A 16,347-nucleotide genomic window follows, 5' to 3' on the forward strand; every position below is an offset into this window, starting at 1 on the left:
TCTGAAATGCCACAGCCAAGGGCTTCATGCCATGGCAAGGACAATGCTAAGCAGCCTGGCCCAAATGAAGCCAAGGTCCACTCATTCCGCAAGCATTTGACTATCTGAGCACCTACTATGTGCTAGGCAGTGCACTCAGCATGGGGAAAGCACACATAGAGTGCATAGTAGGGAATAAAGCCAGTTATCCAGGCAGTAAACACATGCTCTATGGGATGTGCCCCAGTTTTGAGAGCATCCGGTGGGCTGGAGAAGTATGTGTATGGCAAGAGATTCGTTTATTCTCTGCACTTTAAATTGACTTATAACTTATTTTTAATAAGGCCAACAAAGATCTTGGATCCACGTGTGCCTAGCACTGTGCCATGTGCCGAGAGAAAAACACTTAGAAGATACAGTTTCTGCCCTTTGAGGATTTACGAGTCTATCCAACACTGAAAATACTTAGAGAAGGATTCAGTGTGTGGGACATGGGCTAATGAATTTGGAGAAGGGAGAGGCTAGTGTAGACTGCAGTGGGTGAAGGTAAAGGTATGGAGCTCTAGACTCTCAAAGGTCTAGATCCCCTGACTTTATTGCCAATAGTCTCATTCCCAGTATCAATCAAGGATGATGACCCTATTGATGACACCAATGGCATATAAACCCCCAGCTATGAGTCCAGCCAGGATCACTGTCATTGAACCATCCTTCTCAAATGTTTTCTGGGTGTCCCCATCTACTGTTTCCGTGGATACCAGTCACTGCATTAGGTCAGATGATACCCAGATGTGGGTGACAGCTAATATGGCTAGAGGCACTAAAGCAGGACAAGCAGGACATTGGGGACGGGATGATGAAGGGATATTTCTGATTTAGTTGAAAGGAAAAAAAAGGAAGAAAAAGCCTCCAAGAAGGCTGAACGAGACAGTGCCTGGGGCCTGGTATTGACACCACACCACTGGAGTCATTTCAATTCACAAACACCAGAGAGCCTTGGCCAGTTGAGCCGAGTGGTATTTAATAGGAAAGCCCTCATTAGATCAAATAACTCAGTCCATGAAGGTAGCCTGGGATAGTTGTTGAGACACTCATCGATAGGCTGGTGACCGGCAGTGGCAAATCCAACTGGATCACCATCAGGTTTCCAACAAATCACAGTCCAGCAGCCTTCCCTTAGGAAAAGCCTGCACCCCCAAAGCTCCCCAAGCCTGTTGCTGACCAAGTGATTTATGAGAGGACTGAGGTCAGGAAAACCAGTATCAGAGGTCTACTGGATGTGATAAGAGAGCCTGTAAAAAGATAGGCTGGACAAAGTGCTAGGTCCCGTCACCATGTCAGGATAAGGTCAGGGTGATGCAAGAATTTGTGAAAGAGACCTTGCTACCTGGGCTCTCTGCGGAATCAGCCCTCACGCTACCTGGTTTGGCCAATGGTCAGGAGTCACCAGATCCAATTTGCAAATAAGCTTTATTGCCCATAGTCTCCTTTCCAGGGGCAAACTTTTAAGGTCATTGCCTTTTCAAGTACCAAAGCAACAGCTCTACTACTTACTAGATGTGTGGCCCTGCAGGCAGTGACAATGTCCCTGAGTGTAAGTTTCCCTCAACTGTGTACAAGAAGGGGCCAGTGCTAATCTCCACTCCAATGGGAGACTGGGTGGACCTTCTGGTACACTGTTGGGCACATGGGAGTTCTCAGTCAACTAGCTCCCCTTCCATTCACCTGTTTCCAACTCATTGTCAATATCAGATGTTCTATTTTGAGACATCCCAAATGAGAAGAGATCATCAAGGTCTTCATTCTATAACCATCTTTCAACTTATGTGCAAAGGTCTTAACAACTCATTTCTATTTAAATAGAGGATTTGTAGCTGGAGAGGGCATGGTACACCTCTGAGCTCTGACCCACCCATCTCCTCTCACCCTACCCCACCCCTGCATTCTCCTACAAGCCTTCACAACCTCATAACTCTTACAGTAGAAAGACCACTGGGAACCCAGAGATCTACTACCAGCTTCCCTGAAGAGGGGGGTACCATGGCCTTCCCATAGCAGTACAAGCGCTACCTGACCTTCCAAAACTCATGTATTTATTCAAACAACATGAATGAAGTAAGAGCCTGGGAAATATCAGACCCTGTGCCAGAGGAAAGGAGTGAGGGCCCATTTCTGACCTCAGGACAGAGTCACCGAGGGGAGAAACAGACCTAGCAGAGTTTACAGCAGAGTGTGACATGAGCAGTGATGGATGAACTCAGGGCAGCCGGGGACACGTCACCCTTGCAAGGTGCTGCCCAACAGTCACCCCAGGCTGACTCCCAAATGAGGGTCAGTGCATTGCTGGCCGGACATATGAGACAGACAGGAGCAGACACGTCACTCCTGGTTTCTAAAATATTGCCAAAGTCTGGTTTGGGAATTCCCCTGCCCGGAGGTGGGGGGACTTCTTTGAGGTGCAATTCACATAAGATTAACCATTTGAAAGTGAACAATTCAGTGGCACTTAGAACATTGACATGTTGGCCAACCACCACTTCTATCTAGGTCCTAAGCACTTTCATCATCCACCAAGGAAACCCTGAACCCATTTAGCAGTTACTCCCCATTCCTCTCCTCCCAGTCCCTGGCAGACACCAATCTGCTTTCTGCCTCTCTGGATTTGAAAAAAGTAGGAGGATTGTCAAAGGAGGGTTTCTCCCAGTTTCCAATTCTTTGGCCCATGCACTAAACTGGGTTCCTCAGAAACTGAGTCATGGCTTGCCTTTGGAACTAAACGCATCAGAGTTCAAAGTCCAGCTCCAATCTCTGCACACCGAGTCCAGTTTCTTTCTTTCTAACTCTCAGTTTCTCTACCTATGAAACAAAGTACCTACCCACAGGACCATTTTAAATATCAAGAGAAAGGGCCCATAAAACAGGACAGCACTGCCCCATAGAATATATTCAATGAATGGTCCTGTAATAATTGTAGTTCCAGAAAAATGTCAACCTGAAAAATATCTAATAAATATATAAACTTAATACCTGTCCTGGTTCCCATACTTGAAAATCTTATCACAAATACAATTTTTAGGAAATCTGAAGAAAGGCTAATTCCACATATGAGTGGATGGAGCATGGTGTTCGCATTAGACAACTGGCTGCTTTGTTACCTTGGGAAAATTGCCATACCTCTCTGAGCCTACGCTCTCAACCATAAAATGGTGAAACCATCCACCTCATAAGATTGTCTTAATTAAAAAAAAAAAAGATTGTCTTAATTAAATGTGAGTGTATCACCCTGGCTGGGTGGCTCGGTTGGTTGGAATGTTGTCCCATGCACCAAAAGGGTTGCGGGGTTGACTCCCTGTTGGGGCACATACCTGGGTTGCAGGTTCGATCCCCAGTTGGGGCATGGGTGGGAGGCAACCAATCAGTGTTTTTCTTTCACATCAATGTTTCCCTCTCTCCCTTCTTCTCTCTCTCCCTAAGATCAATGAACGTGTCCACAGGTGAGGATTGAAGAAGAAAAAAAAAAAGAAAAAATGTAAGTGTACCTACTATGAGCTGGTGTTTAACTGGCTTCATCTTCCCTCTGTCCATTCATTCTCTGACGCTCTCCCTTCCCCTGACCCCCCAGCCTCCCTTGCAGAATATGTGGCCCCACTGTATACTTAGCAGTTAGGAACTCAATGATGCACGGATTTTATTGTAGGTTTTTTTGTCCTCAATGGGATAGAATATAGCCTAGGAGAGATTACTGTTTTAGGTTAGGATCTAAGTCAAATGCTTGGCTAATACATTCTTTTTGGTCTGGTTAATGTTTGTTAAAAAAAAAAAAAGAAAAGAAAAAGAAAAGAAATTGAAATGTGTTTTTCAGGGGTATGCCTGCCTTGCATTTTGCCAGAGTCCTCACCATCGACATCTTATTATGTATCATTTACTTTACTTGGCTATATGATCTGCCTGTCCTAAAAGCATCTGTGATTCTTGTTTTATTTAGGGTTTGTTCCTTTCATTGTGCCAAGCACACAAGTGATACCAACCACATTTTATATGCCATGCCTCTTCCAAGATTATTCTAAGCTCATCTCAAACCCTTGTAAAGTAGAGGGAACCGCCAGAGCATGCCTCCCGTGCTGGAATATAGCAAAAGCGATCAAGCAAACCCAATGATTCTATTTCTATTTTTTACTAAATCCATCTTTTACTTTTAACATTAAATTAAATATGTTTAATTGAATTATTTCTAAGACTCTGCCTCCGTGAGAGATCACCAATCACCTACATGTTGGAGCTACCGATTCAATCCTACTTTTCAAACCTCCACAAGGGTTGACACCCACAGAAGCCAGAAAGCACCGACCGTGGAGTTCCTCCCTAATGCTCGCTCCTTAAACATCCTTGAAGTTCATCTGACATTCAACTGTTGGCCCTTGCCCTTAAACAGACCCAGCTCCTTCAGAACCATTCCATCACTCAGTCACTCAGCAGCCCGTACCCCAGGAAGGAGTCAAAGTCCTCCATGAAAATGGAGGGTAACCCCCAGCCCACATGGGAGCTAGGGCAGATCCTCAGGCCCAGAAATCAGGTCTCGGTTGTGGTTCACCTCCCCAAGAGAGGCAGGAGGAAGAAAGTCTACCTCATGCCCCACATTCCTCCTTCCACTCCCCCATCCTGAAGAGGAGCGTCTACAGGAGGGCCCTAGAGACCTGGGAGAGAAAGTGCTGACACGTGCCTGGGACACAGCCCGCTCTAGATCCGCTGAAGCTGGGGGTCAGAATGCCTTCTCAGCCTCTGCCCCACGCTCCCAAGACACCTTGCTAAACACCCCCCTCAACACGGTCCCCTTACCCTGGGAGGGGGGTCGCATCCCTCAGTGTTTCCAGCGATGGAGCTTCCTGATCCAAGTTCTTCTGGCACGTGAGTCCCTGTTCTTCTTCCCTCACCCCTGTGACCTCCAGGGACTGAGAGGCCTCAGAGCATCCATGCAGACTGATGGCCCAGCTCAGAGTGCCCCAGTTCTGCCCTGTCTGCCGGCCCCACGTTAGGCCATGGCCGGGCTCCTGAACGTGCTCTGCTCGGGGACTCCACTTCCTGGTTTTTCTTTTACAACTGAAAGTGGAAGCGTCTGACCAGGAGGGAGAAGGCGCCAAGCCTACCCTGGCAGCTTGTCAAACGCCTTAACCCCAGCCCCGAGGGCTGAGACGCAGCCAGCCCACATCCCACTGTTCACCCTTTCCTCCTTTGACCACCTCGGAGGGAGCGAAGAACAAAAATCAAACAAACAGAAGTGACAGGAGGTGCCCCTCAGACAGTGTGTCGAGGAAGTGACGCTGCTCCCTGCTAGAGTCACAGAGCAGGGAAGTCCCTCCGGAGGCAACTCAGCCCTCACAGAACTCCCTGCACCCCAAGGGGAATCGGAGGCCAGCCCAGCCCCCGGGGGTGTCAGCCCCTCTCCAATCCCCAGCATACCTGCCTCAGGCCGAAGCAGTGCTGATAAAGCCCACAATGCACCAGGCCAGGAAGGCAGGGGTGAATGGAAACACTGTTTTCCTTCCTCTGACCCATCAGCTCATCCTTTTCATCCTCCCGACTTTAAATCAAAAATCCGTTCTGCTGCCTCCCTCACCTCCCCAAGGTAAACCTGGAAAATTAAAGCACAGTTCCAGACAAGCACACGTGCCAGGAGCTGTCAGACTGACCTGGCTCGCATCTAGTAGCTTCTGGAAAACCCAGCGTCACACACACACACACACACACACACACACACACACACACACACACAGAGCAAATGACCGTGGAAAAGGCCAATACCTTCTTAGTATTGTTATGAAATTGTTTAGAATGTTCAGGTCTCCTGAAAGTCTCCTGGGGGTTAGCAGAGGTATCAAGACCTGTACTAGTCTCATTGGATTCGCCGAAGGCTGTGGCCACAGAAGGGCACGGGAGCTTCCATTCTGAGACTTAGAAGCAGAAATACGAGTTCTTCTGCCCCTTCCTGCCCCGCTTCCTCCCTCCCACCCCCCAGACACCCTGGAAGTTAACAGCACGTTCCCAGCCAGCTTAGGATTTCTTCTCTCTCCAAGAGAGGAGGTCCTAAAAAGTTCCGACTAAAAACACCAGAATAAGCCTGGCCACAATCTCAGAGAACAGGAGTTGGTCCCTGGGTCTCCCCGAGACCACCTAAGACATGGGAGAAGGTGAAGTACAGGAAGATGAGGGTAGCACCCCGCTTCTGGGGCATCTCATGGCTGGAGGAGCACTTGGCTTGGCTTAGTTTCAGCAGCTCAACCCCTCAAGAGGAAGGTTCCCCCAGCGGAGAGCCCAGGACAGCAGGATGGGCGTGGAGTCTCGGCCACTCTAATGCGTGGGCTGTTCCCTGGGTGCTGTCTTCTTTTACCAACCAGATGAAGAGCTCAGAGCCAGGAAGAGACGAGCCTCTCTTTATTTCTAATTGTTTCCTCCAGAACCAAATGCTCAAGTTCAGAACACTCTGGCTCATTCTAAAGGGCTAGCTGACTTGCATTCCTAGTCAGTCCTCTGTGCACATGAGTAACAGCCCCGAGATTTGAGAGAACAGAAGGCTTGGCAATCCACACGAATAGCAGCCTTTAGCAACACACTGGTCGTGACTCAAACCCTTGCCTCGCCACAACATCTCAGCTGTGTAGCCCAGGCCACACTGTTCAAGCCCAGAGGCACATGATTTGTTTATGAAATGCAATACCAACCACCTCCCAATGAGGTAATGCCTGTCCTGCACTTAGTAGAGACCCCAGCACCCGATAGAGTGTCTGCTAAGGTTTTTCTTCTCCTTTCTTCCAAATGGGAACGCTGCCATCAACAGCTGATGAATGAATGCCCTTTCTAACCATATTGACACAGAGATTTCTGAATGGAAGATGGAAGAGACCCACATCCTGGCTTCGTCTGTAATCCTCAGAGGTTTTAAGTCTGTTTTGATAGTATTTAGTAAAATGAACAACGTTCTCTTCCAAGTCTATCTCCTGCCAGCATTCAGCTCGCTTCAATGTCTCCACCCGGTTTTGATTGATTTTCTTTCTTGTGCCTCCCACATAAGTCAGCTAAGAGGACTACTCAACGAAATGCAATTTCATGTTGAAAGTGCCTTGGGCTGAGAATGTACACATGTCCCACTTTCCTCCCGTCCCTGCTCTCCCATAGACATGTAAACTCTAGAGCAGGCAGAGTTACTGCTGCTTACCTGGAAGGATCCGCTCACTTCCTGGGTGCAGGGAATGCGCCCCTCACAGCTGGCTGTAGGGGCTCAGCACTGCCGGCAGGCACCTCTGCCTTTTCCACAGCACTGAGGACTGGCCACACCTGAAGGCAATGCGTACTGTCCTGAGAGTGGCCAACCAGCTCCCCTGGAAACTTTGAACCTGTTGCAACAGAAGTTCAAAGGTAGAAGTTACCTGTTCAAACACTCGTAGTAACCTCAGACAGTGAGAAGTGTAGAATTTGGCAAAAGGTTAAAACAGGAGATTGTTATGCAATGGGCTTAAGAGGAAGGGGAAAAAAAGCCCTCAGCTACGAAAGCTAAGATTTAACAAGCAAAACCCTTTGTAGAGCCCATACCTCTGGGGGGAAAAAAGAGGGTTGGTAGGGCTTTGCATCTGTTTTGGGGGCAGAATCCTTGAGATTGCAACAGGAAAAGGAAGATCTAAAGAAAAGCAGAGATTAAAGCACTCCCTGAACTGAGAGTGAGAGAAGAATGAGAAGCCACTCTAATTGTTACTCAAGCTCTAACTTTAAGGTTGGAATAAGCCAGTGACCCCTCCAGAATTAGAACATCGCTAAAAAACCAAATAAGGCAAATCACTCTAGAGTCTAGACTGAGGCACAAACCAGCTAGGTTGAATTTAGTACTCAGAATCCTGGCCTTGACCTGGTAGCTCTGTGTGTCCCAATACGCCAAGGTTGCGGGTTCGATCTCCCATCAGGGCACACACAAGAAGCAATCAATGTGTGCATAATTAAGTGGAACAACAAATCAATGGTTTTCTCTCTCTCTCTCTCTCTCTCTCTCTCTCTCTCTCTCTCCCCCCCTCTCTCTCCCCCCCCCCCCCCCCCCCCCTCAAGTCAATCAGTCAACACAAAATTAGAATGCAGAATCCTGGCTCCAACTACCCACAGCTTAGCAAGGCCCTGGAAGGAGTAGGATTGCTATTGCATCACTGTTCAGCCTATATCCTACTCTCTCTTTCTATTTGGAAGTCCCTAATCCCCATTCTTGATTCCAAAATCTTGAAGACTACAAGGCATCATTACTGAACAAAAATGGTGAGTGGAGGTGAGAGAGGCCCTGGAGATTGTGTTTAATATCTATTTTACAGGTGAGGCCAATGGAGGCCTTTTCAGATGAAAGAAATCGCTCAGAATCACATAACCAGTTATCGAGGCAAGACCTGCGGTAGGGACACAGACACCCATCGCATTGCCTCTGCCCCGATGGTGCTGCATCACGGCTCAGTGTTCGTTTAACCACCAGTAGACCTTAGGCACTTGAAGGCTTTCTGTGGACCAGGCCTGCAGAAATTCATGGAAATACTACATTAGGTTTCTTCTAACTACTTGGTCAGGTGCCCAATATAAAAATTAGAAGCCAATACCACTTCCTGCTGGTAGCCACTCCTGTGGGGAGGAGTGGCTACCACACTAACAAAGAGGTCTTATTAGGCCGGATTCTCCAGGTCTGAGGTGCATTAACTCTTCAAGGTCACTTCTCGTCACAGAGCCCTAGTTCTGCCTTAGGACCTGAGAAAAAAAGGGCTTCTAAGAAGTGGCTAAAGAACTGGGAGCATGAGTCCCACTTGATTGGACAAATGCCAAGTTGTGTTGGACCACCTTCTGATGCAGCGGTTTCCAGAGCAAGGTGCTTCAAGGCGGTGGTTCCCAAACTCCAGCAAGCCTCACGATCCCCTGGAGAGCTTGTTACAGCCCAGATGACTGAGCCAGTGCCAGAGTTTCTGGTTCAGTCGGCCTGGGTGCGGGCCTGAGAATCTGAATTCCTAGCAATTTTGGGTGATGTGGATGCTGCTGATCTGGGGACCGCACTAGGATCTCACTATCAGCATCACTGCTCCAAGCAGCCACCTAACCTTCAATGGGCTCCACTACTGAAAGGTTAAAGGGGACTGTGTTTGGGGTAGTCTTGGCTATGCTGACCCTACAGTTGGGAGGACAACTTGACACAGAGTGTAGCAGAGAGGTGTTACTCAAGATCGCTGGCAGGCCAAGTCCAAGAATAGAGCTTTGGCAACAGTGGGAGGAATTGCTACTCACTGCCCCACTTCTCCTTTACGTAAATGTAAATCAAAGCCGCATGGCATCACAGCCAGACAACCTATATGGGAAAGAGTGTGGGAGTGTAGGGGGCGTTACCTGACCCAACAGCCTTAACTTTATTCTTGAGGGTACCTGAGACTCCAAGAGGTGAAGTAACTAGCTAGGGTAAGTCATTGATTCAGTAGGGGAGAAATGTCCAGAACCCAGGTCTCAGTGCCCTAGCATGATACACCATCTCTTGATAAACCATTGTTTCCCATAGCATCGCTCTTAAAAAAGAAAGGTGTTAGCTATAAAAAAGAAAAGTGTTAGATAGGCTTATTTTGAAACATCCTTCTGTCCTCCTGTTCTCCCCACAGCCATATGCAGTTAGAATTCAATAAAAAAAAGAAAATTCTTTTGAGATCGGGCATCCCGTGGCCCCGAAAAAGTGCCAACCTTTATTTTTCCAGGTCATTCATAGGTAAGGTGCTCGAGGTGTGGAAGAGTCTGACCCAATAGCTGCTGCTCTGATACACTTACGCATGCTGCTCTGGTTGGTTTGTGTACATTCCTTCCCCTCTCTTAGGGACAGAGGAACCATAGGCAGCAGTTCTAGAACACCAGAGGCCAACGTTCCAGAGTTTTCTAACAGAGCCTGGAAATAGTTGCGATACTTCTGATGATAGGGCCTGACAACTCTTCAAAAGCAAAAGCAGAGTTTCTCCATTTTTGAAAGCAGGAAAAGACAGACCTTGAAAGTGAGCCAACTTTACCTAACACCACTGTGTGTTTGTAGAGCTCCTCCCAGTTTATCAAACACTTCCAGAAGATCTCTTAGACCTGTGAGGTGTCAGCAAGGACAAGACCTTCAGTGGCTGTTGAGAGCCGGGCCCCTTGACAAGGAATTCATGTGGCTCTTCCAGGAAACCTGCCAGGGAGTTAGAGTTTGCACAGATGAGAAAATGGAATCTCAGAAAAAGTTCATCACTCTCCCAAGATCCTACAGCTTGGCCATGGGACCATGATGGGGGTAATGGGGCCAAACATTATTTTTTTTTTTAACAATTTCAGGCTATTTGGTAAAGCCAGGCGATTTGTGGCTTGTCTATGAATAAGAGCCCTTCTTTAAAGAGTTGGTTGCAAAGCATATTTTAGAGCAGGGTGTGTGTGTGTTGGGGGGCGGGAGGGCAGGGGAATGAATCAATCAGGGCATCAAATATTATTTCAAGGTATTATGGGGGGCATTTGTAGATTCCAGACAGCATGAAGCTAATGAAGTCCTTCTAAGGAAAAGTGGAATTTCTCCTACTAATCCTCAGAATCCAGAGATTCCAATTCAACCTCAAGCCCTCTGCTTTGGAATATTTCCTTAGATTTAGATGAGGGAATAGTTACTCAACAGTGCTCATTGTAAGCGTCCCAGATGAGGGCAAAGAAGAAGTATGGTGATGAGAAGAAAAATGGAAAGCACAGGGTGTCTGGAGGAGCTGGGGCACCTGGGGCACAGGGAACACTTATTCACAAGGACCTTCAGCTGCTTTGACAGCTAAGCTAAGTCTTTATAGTCAGGCAACACGTCCCAGGAAGAAAGGGAAGCAGAGTCCTAGAGGGGTGGGCTGAATCAGTTCATGTGAACTTAGTAATCATGGATCAGAAGGAAAGGAGGCGAGATGTCCCTCCCTACACTTAGCTGTGGAGCAGGGCAGAGGTTGCGATGCCACAGAGAGAGCAAAAGGAAAGCCGTGGTGGACCGACCTTTAGCTTCCCACATGGCAGAGCTGACGTTTACTCTTCCACTGAGATGTGAAAGGAAGGGGCGAAGTTCTTTAAACTCTTAACGAGGGTGCCACAATCGACCATTCTAATTATCGGAATTCCATACCCACCCTTTCCTGAGTTATCTGATGTTTCAAAGGGCTAATGGCACTCAAAGTACATCATACAGGGTAGAAATCTAAGGTTCTCATGCCAGCTCCTTTCTGAAGGTCTTGAAGATGATCATGATCATGGACATTATGGCAGCACTGTACCAAGAACTCTGTCCATAATCATTTAACCTCACAGTGACCCCATGAAAAAATTGTTATTATCATTTTGCAGAAGAGGAAAGGTTAAAAGAGGCCAGGTTGTGGCTTACAGTTGGCTCAGTCTCAGAGTCAGATTTTGAGTCCAGGCAGTCTTGAGTCCAGAGCCCAAGCATGCATGTATGATTGAGTACAACCCATTCCACAGACCCCTTGCAATCTTGTGTATTTATGTATGTGTTTCTCTCTGGGACTTTCATTAGTCACTCAAAGGAAATTAACCATTGCCACTAGAGGAAGCAGGACCCAACGCCAGCTACGTAGACCTGATGCCAAGGGTGGAACAAGAGCTACCTTTTCCCTTCTCAGAAGGCTGTCCCATCTGCTTGCTCATCCTTCCTGCCACTGAGCTCATTTCCCACACAAAACCTTTCTTCACTCAACTAGAGGGGGCAATGCACCACACATTCAGCTGCGCACCACCCCTCCCCAACCCCCCAGCTTTTTCTGCTTAGTTGTCTGCTGTTCTGTGAGAGCCCATTGCTCTGTGCTGGGCTCTGCAGTCAGCCCTGCACCGTGCAGCTTCACAGTGCACATGGGAGGAGCTGGACCCATAGCTCGGTGTCAGTAGCAGCTCGTCTTGCTCAACTGGAGTCACTGACAGCAGCAGCTCGGGCACCCGGGCTCTTGAGGCCACTTGTTCATTCTTTGTGGGAAGGAAGTGTTACTCAAGCCTGAGCACTTGCTTGACAAGCATGGTGTTTGCACAGATTGCAAGAAAACTTCCCGCAACCCCCAAAACGTGCCCTCCTCAACCCCAACAACATGCACACACAGCAAATTGCCTTGCAAACTTAGCTTCCCACCTGACAAGCCACGGCTCGTGATGGGCTAAGAGATACTGACCCTCCAGCCCTTGGAGTGGCCTGGTGTGCTCATAGGTGGCCTCACCTTGGGGTCCCAGTGTGCCGGATAAATACTAATCTTCTCAGGGTCATGATGTCAGCAAGGTTAAAACAGTGACACAAACAACCTACTCCTTTATCAGCAAAAACTTCTCAAGAGCATTTAAGAATCAGATGGAAAGTGTAAAGGCCCCCGAGAGAGGTGTCTGCTCTAAATTCCCAGAACCTTCCACAATCCCAAGGAAACATCACTACCTCCCAGCAGGTTAGAAGGGGAGCTCAGAGGGAAGGTGCAGACCTGCACTGTCCAGTACTGTAACCAGGAGCCATGTGTGGCTGCTGAGAACTTGAATGAGGCCAGTCTGCATTGAGATATGTTTCAATATAAAACACACATCAAAATTTGGAGCATTAGTATGAATAAAATAACATAAAATCCCAACTTAAAAAAATATTGATTCTGACCCTGGATGGGAATCTCAATTGGTTAGATATACCAAGGTTGTGGGTTCAATCCCTGGTCAGGGCACATACAAAAAATCAACCAATGAATGTATAAATAAGTGGAACAATAAATCAATGTTTCTCTTTCTCTCCCTCTATTTCTTCCCCTCCTGTCCTTCCTCCCTCCTTTCCTGTCTCTAAAATGAATCAATCAATCATCAAGAAATAAATACATAATTTAAAACTTTTTGATTCCATGTTGAAATAAGAATGTGGGGTATAGTAGGTAAGTAATCTTACCTGTTCCGTTTACTCTTCTAAATGTGTCTTCTGGAAATTACTGAAGACAGTGTGGTGCACACTCTTTTTCTCTTGGACGACATTGATTTAAGCCAAAGGTTCTCTGCCTTAATGCCATGGAATATAAGCAAAAGGTGGTGTTACCGGCGGCAGCAGCGAGCATGTTATAACTGCTCCAGGTGAACTTGAAGAGGGCCCTGTCTTTAACCTGTTCCTCTGGTCTCTGTAGTAGCAATGGTTTGTTCTGCCAGATTTACATCATTCATCCAATGGAGTGTGTGACCTTGACTGAAGCAATAGTCCCTTGATAAAACTGCTACTACTCTCTCACTGTTGTTTAATGACAGGCACCATGGCATGTATTCTACCTCTATGACTTCATCTAATCCTCACTTGAGCTCGTCAGAGTAATGACAAATGAGGAAATTGAGATTCAGACAGTCTACAACTTGTCCAAGCCAACTTAAGCCTCATTTCAAACCTGCAGTCCCAACCATCCTGCTACACAGCTTCCTACAGGGCGGTGTGGGAGAAACCTTCGACAGGCACTGCTATTTGGGGATGCATGCCAAGCCCTTCCCTCTAGCCAAGCGTTTAAAGACATCATCCTCTGTGTTGCAGCCTTGGTTGGGTTCCCCAGGCTCACAGCATGGAGAGCAACTGGCTACAGTGCCTGGCTAGGGAGCTATTTGGGAAGTTTAACATGAGCAGAGCGGAAATGACAGGAAATGGGAGGAGTTCTGGTCTCTCCGGACAAAAAGCTCAGGAGGGTGGAGATTCAAAAGGAACATCCTGCTTCCCTTTAGAAAAGCCACCCAGACACCAAGCTTAGTGCCAGTCCGGTCCCTGATTGGCTCAGACGGAAGAGCATATGATTCTCATGGGTTAAAAGTATGTAATTAGCAGAGAAAGATGTATTAAGGCAAGAATAAATTCTTTATTCGCTCAGTGTTTAAGATACTGTGAGAACAAAGGTGCTTTTGGAAATTTAAAATTTTCTGAAAAGTGGCTTCAGAACTAATTACATCACTGCTAATCATTTAGTATCTTTGATGACTCAGTATACTCAGTAGAGGGAGTATAGGCAGCTGCCCCATCTCTCCAGTACTATCTGGAAGTTTTTGCTTTTCCAGTTAAGGCTTTTTTTTTTTTTTTTTTTTTTTTTTTTTGCGGGTGGTCTTTACCTGGGAGGCAGGATCAAAGACCAGAAAATATTCAGATCCGAAATCTGGCATTTAGAGCAGCCCAACCTGCTAAACTTCAGATTATATTTGTAGCCAGAAGAAAATTGGAAAATATTGATTGGAAACCCCAGATTGTCAAAGGCAACTGCTTGGGTGTCAAAGACACACTCCTGGTGGAAACAGGTGAGAGAAAGAACAAACATCACAGGCCAGAGGAAGAGTGTCCTTCAGCAGCTTGGGGTAAGTACAGGTGGTTGAAGTTTATAAGAGACAGGTGGAGTCCCCAGGAGGGAGGACCTCTTCCTCTCACACAAGCCTCTTCAGTTCCCCATCCCAGCCTTCTAGGAGTAGTGCGTGTGTGGTCACCTAAAGGAGTGGCTTTAGTATCCAAGGAATTTGCTTTGTTACAGGTCCAGGAACTATGATCTCCTGCTTTATACAAGTTCAACCTTTGCTCCACTTTCTTCTGGCTTCTCAAACATTTACTCACCAGGAGCTTCATATTCAGTGAAGGTTAACTCAGTATTTGCAAAAGCTGAGAACACCAACTCAGAAGTTTGATGTTCATACCCTGACAGGTAATAGCCACCTTTGGCTTGCTCTTACTTCTGGGATGGTGTGTACAAGGTGTGCTAAGTCTTCAGTAACCTTCCCTTTAGGAACCTGTAAGCGAGACCTGGAAAAAAATGTGCCGCCACCTCTGAGTGTGGAGTACTTGGTTAGTTATGAAGCCACCAGAGTCCTGGGATTTGAGGGCAAGAAGCTGGGAAGGTCAGAGGTCTCAGCCCCTGCCATGTCCCCATTTCATAGGAAATAAAACAGAGGCTCAACTACAGTCTTAGTCCCTCGGGAAGCCTGAGACTGATGCTTTTCTAGGAAGACACCTTGAGACGCAGAAGAGTGTGGGAGGGCGGGAGTGACGGCTGCCTCTCCCTTTGTCTTTCCCTAGGACATGGCAGCCTCACCTCCCCCTTCCAGTGGGCCACACACCTTTTCCCGCCTCTTATCTTCTGGAGAAGTTCAAACCCACTCATTCTAAACCGTCATTGTTCTCTAAACACGGTCAGACCACTGACATAAATTGAAGGGATGGAAGTAGAAACGGGGGGGGGACTAGAAAAATGCTGGAAGTTTTATAAAAACCCCACCTCCCTGGACACAGCCAATCTTATCTGACCGTGGATGCTGAACAGCTGGGCTCATATCTGGTCTATGGTCCAGGCTGGCCAGCATCGAGGAAACTGTGACTTCCTCTTCAGGAAGCAGGGTTTGATAAAGTAGCTAAGAATCAAAGCACCATCCCGACCAACACAGGGAACAGCCCCTGCACGTCTGATGGACATACTTTTGTTCTAAAGCATTGTTGGATGAAACAACATGGCCTCTCCCCTCAATCACGATGCTCCCGGTAACTTATAGGCACAAGAATCTCCTAGGAGGAGGGAGGACTGGAAAAGAAAGTGGAGAATATCATGCCATCTCCAGCAGCCACAGTCCCTGCAAATCCCACTAAATTGGTTTTAATCTCAGGCATTTCCATTCTAGTCAATGAAGGACTTGGTACAAAGTGGGTGGGCCTGTTACTATGGTAATGGTTTCAGGTGGTCATTACTTGGACCACAGGATTGCTGTCTCTCTCCATCTCTGAGGGCGATGGTAAAAGGGAGGTGGGCTGAACTCCACAGAGAATAATTAGAGCCTACAGAGGTAAGCCAAGTGCCTCGCAGTGTGACCTTGCCAGCATGAGCGGCTCCTGACCTGAGAATCCAGACTGAGTTTAACCCCCATGTTTTCTCTTCACAAATACCAGTCTGTAGGGTTTGTTTCTAATAAAAACTTTCACTTTTCTTCCTTATCGCAGATATTAAGACAAAATTATGAAGATTAAGATAAGCAAAGAGAAGAAAGCATACTCATAGTTCCCATCATAGAGCTTAGTGTATGTCATCTTTGCTATGCAACTTTGTGTGCTTAATAAAAAGCACAATAAAAATAGAACACTATACATGTCATTGTATAGTGTCCTTCCTCAATTAATACATAGTGACTTAAGTGTATAAATTCACTCATTTCAAAAAGTATATTTTTATTGATTTCAGAGAGAAAGGGAAAGGGAGAGAGAGATAGAAACATCAATGATGAGAGAAAATCATTGATCAGCTGTCTCCTGCACGCCCCTCACTGGGGATCGAGCTGACAACCCGGGCATGTGCCCTTGACCGGAATCGAACCCGG

General features: G+C 47.0%; 1 protein-coding gene across 2 annotated transcripts in view; it reads right to left on the bottom strand.

Moving 5' to 3' along the window:
• ACSL5 (acyl-CoA synthetase long-chain family member 5) overlaps positions 1–7,417 on the bottom strand; it is a 40,559-nt gene extending 33,142 nt beyond the window's left edge. The window contains exon 1 of one of the 2 annotated variants that reach the window (XM_005874529.2): positions 7,190–7,417. Coding sequence is in view for 1 of the 2 variants with exons in the window: in XM_005874528.2 (XP_005874590.1) it covers positions 4,816–4,834 (19 nt within the window). In the remaining variant the exon portion in view is untranslated. Of the gene's footprint in view, positions 1–4,815; positions 5,265–7,189 lie in introns of those variants that run through there. The other variant, XM_005874528.2, reaches the window with a different exon arrangement.
• Positions 7,418–16,347: the final 8,930 nt, after the last annotated feature.

This window comes from Myotis brandtii, unplaced genomic scaffold (assembly GCF_000412655.1).
Source record: "Myotis brandtii unplaced genomic scaffold, ASM41265v1 scaffold441, whole genome shotgun sequence".
Lineage (NCBI taxonomy): Eukaryota > Metazoa > Chordata > Mammalia > Chiroptera > Vespertilionidae > Myotis > Myotis brandtii.